The sequence below is a fragment of the Orbicella faveolata genome, unplaced genomic scaffold, assembly GCF_042242905.1.
Source record: "Orbicella faveolata isolate gen_17 unplaced genomic scaffold, um_ofav_v1 contig_2, whole genome shotgun sequence".
NCBI classification, from domain to species: Eukaryota; Metazoa; Cnidaria; class Anthozoa; order Scleractinia; family Merulinidae; genus Orbicella; species Orbicella faveolata.
The window spans coordinates 31,647,994-31,663,805 of NW_028301547.1; the positions used below are offsets into that span (position 1 = coordinate 31,647,994).

Genomic DNA, 15,812 nt, shown 5'->3' on the forward strand with positions numbered 1-15,812 from the left:
TCTTGCGCAGAACTCATCAGGAAGTTAATTTTATGATACCGAATATAACTAAGCAGCCTGTGTATTTAATTACCTGTAGCTAAAAGCTAAAAGTATTTTGCATTTTGTAAAATACCTTGTCTGCAGAAGCAGATATCTCCGTGTAGCAAACAGGCGAAATATTTGAGCAAGGAATGGCAAAATTTGGGGGTCACAGTTTTAGCTAGAGCTACAAGTCCACAAGACCGCTCACTGATTAGGCTTCGTTTGTTTTTTGTTTCTGGAAAAAAAGAAAGTTGAAATCATTTTTACAACGGCACTCAAGAAACACGTACTCTTGGCTATTTAAAATAAAATATTGACATTGGAAAGCTTTCGAAAACAACACCCTTAGAAATAGACGTTTAGAAAGCCATTAGCGGTCGATATAATCATGGGTCTTCCAATTATTTCATAATGCATTTGTTCCTTAAAAGTCGGCGCACACCTTTACGGCAAAAGGCCAATTTAATTTTAGTCCCATTTATAGATTTTATCAGTAAGGTGTGCGGCTCCTTACCACACGATTTTCATCCATTTTTGTCGAAAGACAAAAATCGGACGGGAAAAAGATTACTAAGCATGTTTCATAATTATCGTGTGAGTTTTCTTCAAAAAGTGCGCGATTAATTCAGTGCTCTACGACAAAAATATATGAAAATTGCATGAAATTTTCCGACTTTTTCTCATGCGACAAAGATAAGGGTTGTCCCAAGTTGCGCTGCAGACTTTTAAGCTACCAGTGAGATTCATTTACTTTGGTTAAAATTCTACTGGTATATCAGTTGATTTACAAGGCGGGGTATCGGATAACTGCTGACTCTAATGCCCTAATAGCAGAATGTTTCAATCCAAAACTCCTCACCAAGGTGCTCTCCGTTTCAGGTAGACCATTAACTCCAGGTTCCCTTGTGAGAAAAATGTGAAATAAAATTGTAATTCAATCAAACAGTGAAAATGAATGGCATACCATTTCGCCTTTTTTTGAGGTACGAACTGGCTTAAAACATGCCCTATAGGCCCAGGGAAGATTCTAAAATAAAAACAAGCCAGACATAAGTGTTTTGGTAGTCGGTGTAACAGTGCTTAGGTATTGGAATGCTTTTAGCCAAAAAGATGGCAGTCGCACGCAAAAGCATAAATTATACGAGGCCTTAAAGATTAATTCTAGAATCATTTTCGCCATTTGTAGTCGGCAGTACTTGAAGAAAGTGTTTTAACTCTGTGATACATAACAAGTTCCAAGGAAAAGGTAGGAATATCAGACATGAAACAAGTCAATATAGTGTTAGTTCTGATCAGTACATCAATCAAGTGAGCAGTTATTTCCGTCACTTTGTGACCACTTCTTTTTTCTTGGTCCATATTTGTTTAAAATTCAAAACCCTGAAAAATAGCCTCATGTTTGAACTGTACGAAATTTCGAATGATATATGTCAAACCTTGATCGAAATTTTTAGACGGTAAACGCCACTGCGCCTCGCTAGAGTCACGACACTGAAAATAAATATGAACGTGGCGAGGTGATCTTTTGAAAAGAAGAAAAAAATATAACCCCCACTCTTACTGGGAATGGATCCTATGACCTATAAATTACAAAATATTAACCCCATCTATTTTCCACAGAGTTAAGATACTAGAGAAGGGACTGCACTAGCAATTTGAGGGACGTAGCTGTGCCAGAAAGCGTCCAGTAGTGTTTTTAATTTTCCATACAATTCTCTGAATTTTTCCGCGAAGTGGCGCAAACTTGTGAACCAGTTACTGCAAATTTCATGCAATACAATAGGCCGAAATATCGTCAGTTTTCTATCGAAACGTTCGATGGAGCAGATAACTCTTCTTTCCAGCGAATGATAATCTGCCGGAAAAAAAATTATAATTTCTTTATTCTCGAACCTTAAAAATAGAACTCAGCCTTTATCGGGGAGAAGTACAAGAGGGCGTGATCTCTGACTATCATTTTGCAGCACAGCATTTTGTTGTTGTTGTTGCTGAACATTTAATTTTTTTCCATAGAAAGTCAACTGAACTGAGTCTCTTTTTCTTGTGACCTTCCAGCCTGAAAAACGGTTTCGCTTTTACGCGAGTTTGGGGTTTTGCTGAGTAGTTTTGGCGTTTTTGTCATTTTCAGCTGTTCTAAGACATTATGGTTAAATGCTTTTTCCTTATGGAATTAAGTGAATAATTACTCAAGTCTCACTTCAAGGATATGAGTAATTAGGATATGAATAAGGACTGAAGTCTTTCGGCTTTACTCTTAGAAACAAAAATTGATCCCGAATTTATTCACCAAGCACAATTGAGCACAATCTAATGGACTGAGTTCGATTGGGTTCGATTTGTTCGATTGATTCGGAAATCAGTCTTTCATTGTTCGATTTGTTTCGATTGCGGAACTCAATCCGAATTCGATTGGATTCGATTGGATTCGATTGGGTTCGATTGGGTTCGATTGGGTTCGATTGGGTTCGATTGGGTTCGATTGGGTTCGACTCAGTTCAGTTTCCGAATGTTCAATTGACCACGCCGGGAATATAGCTCGCAAGCTGAATCTTTATTTCACTTTGCCAGCTATAAAAATGTTATCAGACTCAAATCGAACGTTAACCTTTAAACGACTGAAATGAGCTTTTAAAAATGTAGCCTGGTCCTAGAAGTTTTCCTTTTTTTTCTCAGTGCCACCTAGAAGAAGTAGTGGCTCATTCTCGCCGTTTCGCGGTTTACATTTGATTGAGAAATAGAAAAGAGAAAAGCTATGTAACGTGGGTGAGAAAAGTGAAATACTTAACTGGATTTATACGCTCAATCCCGCGGCCCCCCAAAGAATACACTGTGACTTTACGACTGTTTGCACAAAGCTTAGTGAGCTTTTAATTCTGAGATTTGTTAAGAATATAATACGAATTGTTTTTCCGTTGTAGGAAGCTCATGGCAGCCAAGTTTCATTTTTCTCTGTTACTGATTATTTTGGGGACCATTATCGTGCAGGGTGCACGCCCGGGGAACCTAAACAAGAACTCCATGCGCGTGCAGGCTTATTTCTTGCGTCAGAAACCGCCACCCGGATGTAAGTAGCAAGTTGTCGCAATGTTCTTTTTTAGTGGACATCAAGGTCATGGAAGTGGTTTAACTGATAACTGAGAACTGCTCACTGCGCATGATCGCTGTGATAGCCGAAAAAAGTCAGTCAACGATAGTTGAGGGTCGCAGTTGGGTTAGCTATCAGCAGTAAAACGTGACAAAATTTAGCTTTCAGGCGTCAAAATTGGAAATTATCCGTTAGGCTTGAAAAAACGTTAACCGTGAAACAGTTTTAGCCACGAAAGTGAAAGTCTCAAGATCTCTTGTGGCTTGAAAGCTAATTAACAATTATTCCATGAAACCGCGTTGGATATGAAGTGATAAATAACCAACGAGCGCGTAGCGCGAGTTGGTTATGATCACTTCATATCCAACAAGGTCGAATGGAATAATTGTTTTAGTATATTCTTAATCGGGTTTTTGCCGCCGATTTTTATTTCAACAATTTTACAGAGCGGAAAATTTTTAAACTTGGCGCACTGTTTTCCATATAAGGTAAAACTCCGACTAATGGCTCATAGTCGGAGTTTTTGAGCCAATCAGAGAGCTAGAAATGCAATAGTCGGAGCTGAGAATATACTAATTACTGTTAACCGTAAGGAAAATAAATCAACCGTTAGCCGTAAAGGCCAAAGCCCCAGCGTATGGAAACAACACTATCGGACTTTGCGGCAACGATTGCTGAAATAGCCTTCAGTTCTATCTATCTCCTTAATCGTAACAATTGCTGCGATTACATGTAGACCTCTCTCCAAGAATTATAGCGATTTTTACAATGATAAATATTCCGAAATGCAGTCCTTCTTTGCTAGAACCAACCTCGTTCCCATGCTCTCTTCCCTTAAAGCCATGGGAATGAGGTTGTGTTAGGACCAGGCCGTCTCGGGCATTAATGTTTTCTGTATCAATCATGGAGACTGGTAGTCTTAGATCGCTTAAAATTTGTCTCTAGCGATCGTAGCGATACAACTATAAAGAAACCAGCTAAGTCATGTGGATGGCTGAGATGCGAGATCTGCGAAATTTATTGATAGCTAAGTGAGAAATCGGCTGAAATCTTTTAGCTTGACTCCGGTAGCCGCGGCTAAAATATCGATGAAAATTTAGCTAATAACTTAGATTCTAGCACCCTCGTCTAGACCCTCTGTTATTGCTCACAAGAGGGTAATCTTTTCTTGTTTACAGACTATTGTTCTTCTATCGGTGGCACATGTGTGCCAGATTCTGGCTCTTGCCCTTACGATGAGTGTGCGAAGCTCTGTCAAGACTCCACTATGAAGTGCTGCTGTCCGAACAGGTGTTATAGATTTACAAAATATATTGGACTCCCTTAATAACTCGAGCCCCCGTTACACGAAACTTGTGCTTACTCGATCCAACTTTATTTTAAGTGGATTTGCGTCTTAATTTATTGTAATTTTACTATCGGTACCTCGAAGCCCCAAAAGCTCGAACCTCTTGCTACCACGAAGTAATTTTTTTTAACCCTTTGGGTCATTTTCAGGGAAGCAGGGATGGTGTAGTGGTGAGAGCACTCGCCTCCCACCAATGTGGCCTGGGCCTGACTCAGGTCCGCCTGCAAGTGTTGCGTCACTTTTTCATTTGGCTCTCGGTAGCAAAGCTTACATTCTAATGGTAAATAACCCTAGTTAATACTCAATCATTTTCTTTTTTCTATTTCAGGGAGGAAGACTGATGGCAATGATGTCTATCTCCATGAATGAAATGACGGTCAACTTAGGAACAATGAAATGGTTAGCCGACAAAATATGCGCGGAAGTAATTGGGTAAATTTGGTGACTCTTTAGGCAGGAATTTCTTGCAAGCACCTGTTAGAAAGAAATTGTAAGAAGTGGATAAATAAAGGCTGGAGTACTTAAAAATGTTTGTTTTGTCTCTATCCGGTTACTACTATTAGAGATGAAAACAAGACAACAACAACAATCTTTATTCACATTATTCAGTTACAAAAGAAAGGTAAGACGAAAAAAGAAACTCTAGAAAACGTAATGATAGAGATCATATAACTATATGCATTTAGTAGAATTCTACTAGTATACTAATGCAAATGCTCTAATCTGATTGGCTGAGCCATTGAACACTATCATCCGTTAGTGTGCAGTTGCTGTAGGTCGCCTAAGAAATGTCGACGTTTTTTCCGTTTTTCCGAAGTTTTAGAGGAAAATTTTGATGCAAATGGATAGTTGAATTCCTGAGAAGTCTAAACGAAGGACATTTACGGTTTCTTGACTTTTAAAAAAGTTGAAATTATTGAAAATACTGATGCGCGCGGGCACATAACTTCAATTTTAAATGACAAGTCAATCCGAGCGATCTTTTTCAGGCGCAAAGTTTAATAATACGTCAAGAAATAACTGGAAATCGTTATTTGAAGTAAATTGTAGTAAGAATTCTACTCAGGAAAACAATTAGATTATTCGCTCTCGATTTCTATGAGGTGATAGTTGATGAGGCCGAAGGCCGGATCCTTCTTGGCTTTTCCAGCCTTCTTGGCTTTTCCAGCCACGGTCGCACCCTTCCAGTCGCGGTCACACCCTTCCAGATTTACAGATTTACACTCTTCCAGGCTCTATATCAGCTGGTTGAAAAGCATAAAATTGTATCAACAAAAGCAGAAAGCAATCGTACGACCGTTAAATGAAGGTAAGGCAATGGAGCAATGTTTTGCTGTTATCGTTCTAATATCGAGCGCTTTGGTAGCCTGATAAAGCAATTTTATCAACCAATCAGAAAAAAGCTTACAACATTGCTAAATAGGGCTGCTTTCGGAAACTCTCGAGGCGTTAGAAGAGCTTCCGACTACAGTCGTCCCATCTGAAACAAACAGAGCTTTCCGAACATTACAAGCACTTCACTATTTACGAAATAGGAACTAATTTCCGTGTTTCTGCCGCAGTGAGTGTTTCCATAACAGTTTTGTATTCCTCCAAATTTTCACTCGTGTTTCTATAACTTGCTTCCACTCGCTCAGTTCGACCATCGACATCGTCTCGTGCTAGTTCTACATACATACATACGTACATTTTATTTTGTTTTCAAATTAAAATTACAATTATAACATGACCGCGGATAGCTGAGCTAATCTAGGCGGGTCATATTTAAACGAATTTCTGTGATTCTATCGAGTTTTAGTACAAATCTACTGGCATTCCATCACTATTGACAACGCTACTCACTGTCCATTCTGTTGTAGATAGTGATTACCCAAGCAGTGTACGGTGTTAGTAAAATGGCGACCGCTTCTTTGTGTTTTCGAAGTGTCTGTGAAGACGATTTTGACAAAATTTTGAACGACTATTAGATTTTTACTAAGACAATTAGATTATTCGAAGTGCGGCATTTAGCCAGAGTTTTCTTACAAGGTAAAACAAAATACATATTGGTTAGCAACTTCTTAACTCATTAATAATTCATCAAGTTAACACAAAGAAAATCACAACCGTGAAGTATGTCTGGATACCCGGTCTAAATTGGCATAGATTTTGACGACAATACTTCTCCGTTTGCTACTTAGTTTTTGTTTCGCTATATCAGACACCCAAGACAGTGTTTCATCGGCTATCCAAACACCTCAAATTTCGTCAAAAATACTCCGCTAAGCGTCGTACTTTCAACTCTCTTCTCGGTGTTTGGATATCCCGATAAAACACTGTCTCTCGTGTTTAATATATTACAATGTACTTCAAAACTTAACGCCAACTCAGGGGACCTGGGACCAAGAGCGTGGAGACTAAATAAATTTTAAATCAAAAAGACCGTTTAACGTTCTACGTTTCCGCCTTCCGTTGGCGTCTGTAATACTCCTTTGGTGAACACCTTGGTGTGTCCACAGTATGCAAGTCATTCAACCTGGAGAAATCAGCGTTGTAAAAGCCGTTCACGTCAAAATGAGATTTCTCCAGAGTGTTACAGAAATCATACCCCCACAAAATTTCACTGTTTAAGTAGGAAGATTTGGGTTGTGTGTTTAATCCCGTCGCTTCTACCACGCCGTCAATCACCACTACAATTTCAAAGTCCGATTCTTGCAGTGTCTGGGGAGTGACGTCATAAAAGGGACTATTCTCGTCGATCACGTGGATAATCACCATGGGCAACAGCAAGAAAAGTTGATTCCTAAAGTCGTTGTCAGGGTTACGCCAGTCGTAGCAGACTTTGAGATCTTCCTGGTGAAAGGGGATTTCTTTACCTTCTTTAGTAGTTGTTGTTTTAAAAAGCTGCATTTGCACAGATGCATCGACAATTTGACTCTTTCTTACGTCGCCGACCCTAAACATCAGGCACATTTTGCCATCTCTCGGTGCTATGACTGCATAATCTGAGAACATCACAGTCCGCATGCGCTCTCGAGGCCTTGAAAGCTTGGCAAATGTTAGACCTAGCATGAAAGCATCGATGAGTAAGCCCACCAGCGACTGAAGCTGCAGAAGTATAACGGCCTCGGGGCAATTCGTCGTTATTGCTTTCTGCCCGTAGCCAATGGTTTCTTGAGTTTCCACGGAAAAGAGAAATGCAGACGTCCAGTTGTTTACCTGTTTGATAAACAAAAGCCAATGTCAGGTGTAAGGAATACTGCCAGTTGCATCTACGCGTGAACACGTCATGCAAAACAAGCTAAAAATCCGTGTAATAAATACATAATAAAATAATAAATAGCTTTATGTAAGTGTCAAATGTATTTAGCACTGTTGCGCTAGTTGGGGACACTGTAAATAAATAAACCAATATTGCAAATAGAACATAAACTATTAAGAATCCCAGCGGAGCTATTTACACAACGCGGTCGAAGAGTTGAGCTCGGAACTACCGAGAACAAATCCAGATAGCGGTAGGGGGAGAGAATTTGAGCCAAAGACCTCAGATTTCAAATCCAGCGCCCGAAACCACTGGGCCACGTCGCCTCCTCGTGGTCTCTAACCGGGGGGGTTAGAACTCCCCTGTGATACACTTTAAAAGGAACATGCCAGCGTTTTTCTCTATTGTTTCTTCAAATGCAACCCTAAAAGATACCTTGAAGGCAAAAACAATAGTGACATTTCATTCAGAACACCAAAAGTGAGACCACAATAAATAATAATAACAATAACAATAACAATAATATTGGTAATAATAATAATAATAATAATAATATATTGGAGACAAATGACAAATTTATTTCATTTTTTTTGCATTTTAACTAATATCCTGGGTCTCTTAGGTAATTAGTGACCCAATCTCCAAGCATTGCTGGGTGGGATACTAGTTGTGCTACAAAATAGCAGCTTGTTCTTCAGTAAATTAGAAAAAGACTTTTTACTGTGTTATTTTGATGAACTGCAGTCCAATTTTGACACCAACTTGATACTGCTGACTCAGCTACAGTGTGCAAGGATATCACTCTAAGGTTCAAATCTGGCAAACTTCCTACACAAAATTTGCTAGATGCAGTACTTAAAATTGGTTGCTCATTGAGGGTGCACAGTCATACCAGGAGTTATACTCCTTCCATTTTCCCCATCATCTAACTTAAAATGTAACTTTGCATGTGGAAATGTGGACCTCTGCTAAACATTGTTCCACCATTGTTACTTATGGCATTGATTTTTCTTTTTTAAGAACCAAGCCTTTAAAAGCTTTGCATTAGTCAGTAGGATATAATAATTTGTCAGTGAAAGTTATATGATCAACAAAGAGGGATAACATCAAGCAACCAACATAGATTGGGCAGGATGTGGGATGAGAGTAAATACGAAGGCGGAATACGGGATGAGAGGACTTTCCAATAAGCGGGATGTGGGATAAAAATATTTTGGCGGGAAAGGAATTTGTTCATTTTGACAGACAGAATGCAGAATAGTTTTAAAATTGACGGCGGAATGCAAGATGAAAAACAGAAAATCAGACATCACACGGAAAACTGCAACTCTAACCAGGCAGAATTGAGATAAACATTCTGACTGGGGCAGGAGGGTGGGATTGGGGCAAAAACAGTGAAAGGATGCCAGATAATTTGAAAAAGCCGCCTATGTTGGACCCTCAACATCATGCAAATTAGCCCTTTTCATGGTTAACTTTACTCATTTGATTACAACGTAATTTAAAGATGATTTCCAGGACTTTCGTACTGCGCAGTCTCAGCAACCTGATGTTTATTTACTTTTTATTTTTTTGTTTTCTTAATGCTTTATCTCAAGATACAAATATTACATTAATGTTTATAAACATTATAAGTTCTCACTCAATGGAATGCAAATTGTTGTTATTCATTACAAAACAGATACCTTATCTTTAAGATCTTTCAAATTCTTTTTCCAACAGCTTCATTGATTTTTACAGCTGCGAAGTTGTTTCATCAAGTGATATGAGAAAGAACGAAGCAAAAAGCTTCGCATCCATGCATAATGACGGTTCTTTTGAAACTTTGAATTTATTCATATAAGTAGTTGCGAAATGTTTCCATATTGTGATGTCTTACATGCCCATTCTCGTCCTCAGAGGCCGCGCTCCTCCTCTGGTCAGGTCCAACACCAGAAGTCTGCGATTCATGGACTTTCCATCACTCTGTGTGTGCTCAGAGTCAAGTCTGACAAATCTGATTGGTTCCAGTCTCATTCTATTGTGTTTGCAAAGCCAGTCAGAACCGAAATCTCACTGGACCTTTCCAGAAGTCGCAATTCTTGGTGCTGACCAGAAGGAGCGCGGCCTCTGGGGACGAGAATGTTACATGCCGGAAACAAAACAAAAATGTGAACAAACTCTCGAGAGTGCGCAGTACAGACTGGAAATCATCTTTAATGTGGATGCAGGGAAATTTTTGACAGAAACTACAAAATTTTCCAAAATAACTGGATTATATCAAATGCAAATAAGAAAAGCGAAAAGGGCTGTTCTTTGAAGGTTTGGAGGAAAACAAGCCTTTTGAACACTGTGTATGTGGGTGGGAGGGGAAACCAGGGGAGCCGGTAGGCAGGGGAGACCAAGAAGGGAAGAGATCTAAAAGTAACTAAAACACAGTACTAAATATACGTTACTTTTACAGAAACAATTACCATACCTTATGAACACAAACTATAGAGCCTCTCAAATACGCCACAAGCCACCACGTGAAACCAAACAGCACCCATGATATGATATAGGAGGCAACGAAAATGAAAATCACCCATTTCCAGCGTAGATCTATCATGGTCGTGAATATGTCGGAAAGATACCGTCTCATTTTACGAGGAACATTCTTCGGCAGCACTTTTAACTCACCAGACTTGTTAATCAAACGCCGCTTGTTGAAACCTTCTCGTCCTTGCGGAATTTCGCTTACGGTTTCCACGCGAAGTGAAGTTGAGTCCACCAACACACCACCACTTCCATCATTAACTAGTGTCGAAGACTCTCTTTCCTCGTCTAAACGGCTACGTGCGAGCGGGGAATTCACAAGGTGTTCGTTTAAATTTGCAGAATTCATGTCTTATTCACGAATAAAGACCACACCATTTCAGCTAGTGAAGGAAGATGAAAACATAAACTTCCAAACAGCGAACGCCTGGAACTTCTGTACATCACCAATCCGTGACGGGAGTCGTGACGGTCAGACGCGTGACGGTCATTCGCGTTACCCTCTAAAGGACCCGTGACGGAATAACATTACTAGACTGTTGTCATGCACATTAGCAATATATCGAAACGGCTTATAGTCAAATCTGGACTTTCGTAATGAATTTGTTTTGCCGTTTATACACAAATTATGTGGAGTAAAAGTGTTCCAGGACCAGTTTGACCATGTCTCAAGGAAGTAAATGCGCGCCAAAGACTAGAAGATTTTGGCCAGTACCCGTCAAGTGCTAGACCATACAATACAATACAATAACCTTTCTTTCTTTCTTTTTTTCTTTCTTTTTTTCTTTTTTTTCTTTTTTTTTACAATAACCTTTATGTCACCTTGAATTGAAAATAGCAAAATTTCAAATAGCAAACCATTCTCATCCCCAGTGCCATATAAAGTAGCTCTGTTTGGCCGATCGCATGACAAACGCCCCTACCACACTAATATGTTTTCGTATGAACTCGCATACTTTTTGATGCGTTTTCGCCCATCAGATCATCCACACTAAAACGACCAAACATTCTAGTGAAAAAGGAGGTTTTCGAAAACTGTTTCAAAAGTGGAGCCTTTTAACAACGCATAGTTTTGAAAATGCTCCGTTTCTAGTCAGGGAGCCAGTTCGCAGGCTACAACTGAACGGATAATTTGAATAGCGATAGTCAATTTACTTGTTCCAAGATATCTTAAGACCGCTTGGTTCTACATGAGTTAATAACCACTGACTATAATGAGTAATGACTCTAGAAACGATTTAATGAAATGCAAACTGTGAAGGTAAATGTGAGGGATTCATGAGACGCGGGTTGTGTAGGTATAAGTTGGGAATTAATGAAATGGTCGGCTGTGTAGGGATTAACGAGATGTAGGCTGTGTGGGTATATGTAGGGGATTAATGAGATGTATTACTGTGCGGGTATATGTGGGGTATTAATATAATGAGATGTAGGCTGTGTAGATATATGTGGGGGATTAATGAGATGTAGGCTGTGCAGGTATATGTGGGGATTAATGAGATGTAAGCTGTGTAGGTATATGTGGGGGAATAATGAGATGTAAGCTGTGTAGGTATATGTAGGGGATTAATGAGATGTAGGCTGTGTAGGTATATGTAGGGGATTAATGAGATGTAGGCTGTGTAGGTATATGTAGGGGATTAATGAGATGTAAGCTGTGTAGGTATATGTAGGGGATTAATGAGATGTAAGCTGTGTAGGTATATGTGGGGGATTAATGAGATGTACGCTGTGTAGGTATATGTGGGGGATTAGTGAGATGTAGGCTGTGTAGGTATATGTAGGGGATTAATGAGATGTAGGCTGTGTAGGTATATGTAGGGGATTAATGAGATGTAAGCTGTGTAGGTATACGCAGGGGATTAATGAGATGTAGGCTGTGTAGGTATATGTGGGGGATTAATGAGATGTAAGCTGTGTAGGTATACGTAGGGGATTAATGAGATGTAAGCTGTGTAGGTATACGTAGGGGATTAATGAGATGTATGCTGTGTAGGTATATGTAGGGGATTAATGAGATGTATGCTGTGTAGGTATATGTAGGGGATTCATTAATACTCAATAATTTCGCTTTAGTGTATCTGTAGTCTCTCGTCGTAACTGTTGTTAATTATTATTTGTAATATCGTTAGTTTATTAGTTGTCTTTAGTCATCGTTGTCAATTCTAGTCTCTTTAGTTCTCTTGTTACCTTCAGTTGTATTTAGTTGTACCTAGTTGTATATTAATAACTCGTCCAAACATGACCCGCCTAGATTAGCTCCGCTATCCGCGGGCATGTTACAATTGTAATTTTAATTTGATAACGAATAAAATGTATGTATGTATGTATGTATGTATGTATGTATGTATGTATGTATGTATGTATGTATGTATGTATGTATGTATGTATGTATGTATGTATGTGTGTATGTATGTGTGTGTGTGTGTATGTATGTATGTAAGCTGTGTAGGTATGTGTAGGGGATTAATGAGATATAGGCTGTGTAGGTATATGTAGGGGATCAATGAGATGTAAGCTGTGTAGGTATATGTGGGGGATTAATGAGATGTAAGCTGTGTAGGTATATGTGGGAGATTAATGAGATGTACGCTGTGTAGGTATATGTGGGGGATTTAATGAGATGTAAGCTGTGTAGGTATATGTGGGGGATTAATGAGATGTAAGCTGTGTAGGTATATGTGGGAGATTAATGAGATGTACGCTGTGTAGGTATATGTAGGGGATTAATGAGATGTAGGCTGTGTACGTATATGTGGGAGATTAATGAAGTGTAGGATGTGTAGGTATACGTGGGAGGTTAATGAAATGTACGCTGTGTAGGAATATGTAGGGGATTAATGAGATGTAGGCTGTGTAGGTATATGTGGGAGATTAATGAAGTGTAGGATGTGTAGGTATACGTGGGAGGTTAATGAGATGTACGCTGTGTAGGAATATGTAGGGGATTAATGAGATGTAAGCTGTGTAGGTATATGTAGGGGATTTAATGAGATGTAAGCTGTGTAGGTATATGTGGGGGATTAATGAGATGTAGGCTGTCTAGGTATATGTGGGAGATTAATGAAGTATAGGATGTGTAGGTATATGTGAGAGATTAATGAAGTGTAGGATGTGTAGGTATACGTGGGAGGTTAATGAGATGTACGCTGTGTAGGAATATGTAGGGGATTAATGAGATGTAGGTTGTGCAGGTACATGTGGGGGATTAATGAGATGTAGGATGTGTATGTATATGTGGGAGATAAATGAAGTGTAGGATGTGTAGGCATATGTAGGAGATTAATGAAATGTAGGTTCTGAGGGGATATTGAAGGGATATTTAGGGGGATGGTTGAGGAAGGATACTTGATTATATATCCAGGAGGTATTTCATTGTCTTAAGAGAGTAAGAGAGATGTGTATATTGCGTTGGAGTTAACTGGCCGCCCAACCATCCGGGTGGTGCCGCACTTATAAAGCGAAAGAACAAAAGGCGTGCCTGTGAGCCAATGAGAAAGCACTGACGTCATAGCCAAACTGGACAAACGAGTTTCTGACACCGGCTGGATTTGATTATTCAAAATGGCGGATATACCTTAATTTAAGGCTATAATATGCTAATTTGCCAAACATTCTTTATGTGCACGCTTATGGTCTGTAACGGCTTTGTAATTTATGCTATACTTTCAGTTATATATTAAAATACACGTTCACCTTGTATATTTTGAGTTACATTAGCCAGATTAAGCCTTGATTGATCACGTTCGTTTAACGTTCTCTCTGCCATCAAATACTACACGTCGCAGCGAAAGGGTAGTTCAAATTCGTTGGCAACGTCTGCCGTCTACGAATGCCTACGAGCGAAAACAACTTTCGATTCCTCGCCGCCTAAAGCATCACAATTTTCAATGTTTTTCCACCAGATATCATTGTCTCCGCAACATTTAGATTTAAGGTCAATCAAGTAGCGAGATCCCCGAGAACTAGAAGCTATGGAAAGAGAAATACTGTTATAATTACTTGGTTTGGAGCGGGAAAGCCCCGTGTATCAACTTGCCATGTTCAAGGACGCTATTGATGACGATGGCCTTTAAGTGTTCAAAGCCTTAAGCTATACTGAAGAAGAAGATGCAACGATTGCCGTGTTTTTTGGGGGAGATGAAAAGGTATTGCATCGGCGAAGTAACGTAAAGGAGAATGTTTCAGTTGAAAGGAAACACTTTTTACCGAAACGCTCGACAAATCGCTGAATTAAAAAGAACCTTGGCAAAGAGCTGCAATTTATATGATTTTTTACGGTTTTACTCGATACTCTCATCTGCGTTCGATTGGTCTTGGGATAAAACATGAGCAAAGCACAAAGCAGCCACTTAGGATGGTAGACCCCACGTTAAACAAGTGTATCGATCTTCCAGCATCCGAGATGCAAATATAGGGATCTTAACAATGACGACGGCGACACCGAGGACAACGGCTTGTACTCAAAATTGAATTTTCCAGGATGCCCATGGCTCTAAAACCTCGCTCAGTCTAAATATGTAATGACAGCGTTCAATTCTAAATGGAAAAACGAAAAATTAGCAGTTTAACTCATCGTGCGCGTTCGCGGTCATTTTGCGTTGTTGTTTTGCAGAGGACTGACGGCTATGAGATGTACAAAGGTTTACTGAACACACTTGTACAGCTTTTGTTTTGCTCATTAAACCTTTTGTTTAGTGGTGCTCATTGGCGTCGTGGTTTGCTCTAGACTCCGTCCACACTACGCCGGAGGAATTTAAAACGCATACAGCTTTATTTCTACGGTTAGGCCTACGGTCCAGAGTAATCCGTCACGACTGAAAACCAGGCTTTTCGAAAACGCTCTTCAAACCGGAGGAATTTGAAAACGCCGGCTTTGAGTTTTCGTGTGGATGGAAAACATTTAATTTGAAAACGGACCTTTTCGAACACGATAGGATCAGGAGAACCACGTCCCTCGCCGAGATTTTCTCAAAGAAAAATATAAGACGACTGGTGATTGTTGCGTTTTTAAATTGCTCCGGTGTAGTGTTGACGGCCGGGCTTAAGCTTCCTAAGCTCCAAATGAAGTCAATAATCAGACGGAGGAGGTCCCGCGCAAAGGAGAAATGTACCATAAATAAACACCGTTAACAAAATAAATATTTAGGAGTAGAATTCCAGTTATCAGTTCATGTGGAACCAAGCGGGCTATTCTCCTGATACATACTACTTCCGCGACGGTCGCTACATGTAACATGCAACGTTCGTTAGATTTAGAACACTTAAGATTACAGAAAATGGACATCGGAGGATGTGCTCTAGTGGCGGTTATAACTTATTTCTTCTGAAATCTTTGGAGATCAGGTGCTTTTCCTTTGTCTACTTATCGCGCTCCGCTATTTTGCACTTTAGTCGATCATGTTTTCAATTCGTTAAAAATGTCTTTTGCAAACGAGAATTCATCATTAATTGCATCTTTGGCTAGTCGACTCAACTACTTAGACACGAAGGATTAATTCGAGTGGTATATGGGGATTTTAAAGATTTGATTTGTCTGATCTTCACGTAATGAAGATCAAAGACATTCATTGTTGTAATGCGCTTTTGATCACCTGGTA

The 15,812-nt window shown here is 39.5% G+C and overlaps 2 protein-coding genes across 2 annotated transcripts; one reads left to right on the plus strand and one right to left on the minus strand.

The window, feature by feature from the left end:
- The first annotated feature begins 1,179 nt into the window (after positions 1–1,179).
- On the plus strand, positions 1,180–4,985 carry LOC110051520 (small cysteine-rich protein 8-like). The gene is made up of 4 exons (XM_089288681.1): positions 1,180–1,270; positions 2,943–3,088; positions 4,288–4,399; positions 4,786–4,985. Exons 2-4 carry the CDS (start codon positions 2,950–2,952, stop codon positions 4,796–4,798), a joined length of 264 nt encoding a protein of 87 aa, XP_089144807.1. The 5' UTR covers positions 1,180–1,270; positions 2,943–2,949; the 3' UTR covers positions 4,799–4,985.
- Positions 4,986–6,119: 1,134 nt separating this feature from the next.
- On the minus strand, positions 6,120–10,679 carry LOC110051518 (G protein-activated inward rectifier potassium channel 4-like). Its single transcript, XM_089288680.1, has 2 exons — positions 10,157–10,679; positions 6,120–7,655 (listed from the first exon to the last, which is right to left on the minus strand). The coding sequence occupies exons 1-2, from the start codon at positions 10,559–10,561 to the stop codon at positions 6,891–6,893; spliced, it is 1,170 nt and encodes a 389-aa protein (XP_089144806.1). The 5' UTR covers positions 10,562–10,679; the 3' UTR covers positions 6,120–6,890.
- Between the last annotated feature and the right edge of the window lie 5,133 nt (positions 10,680–15,812).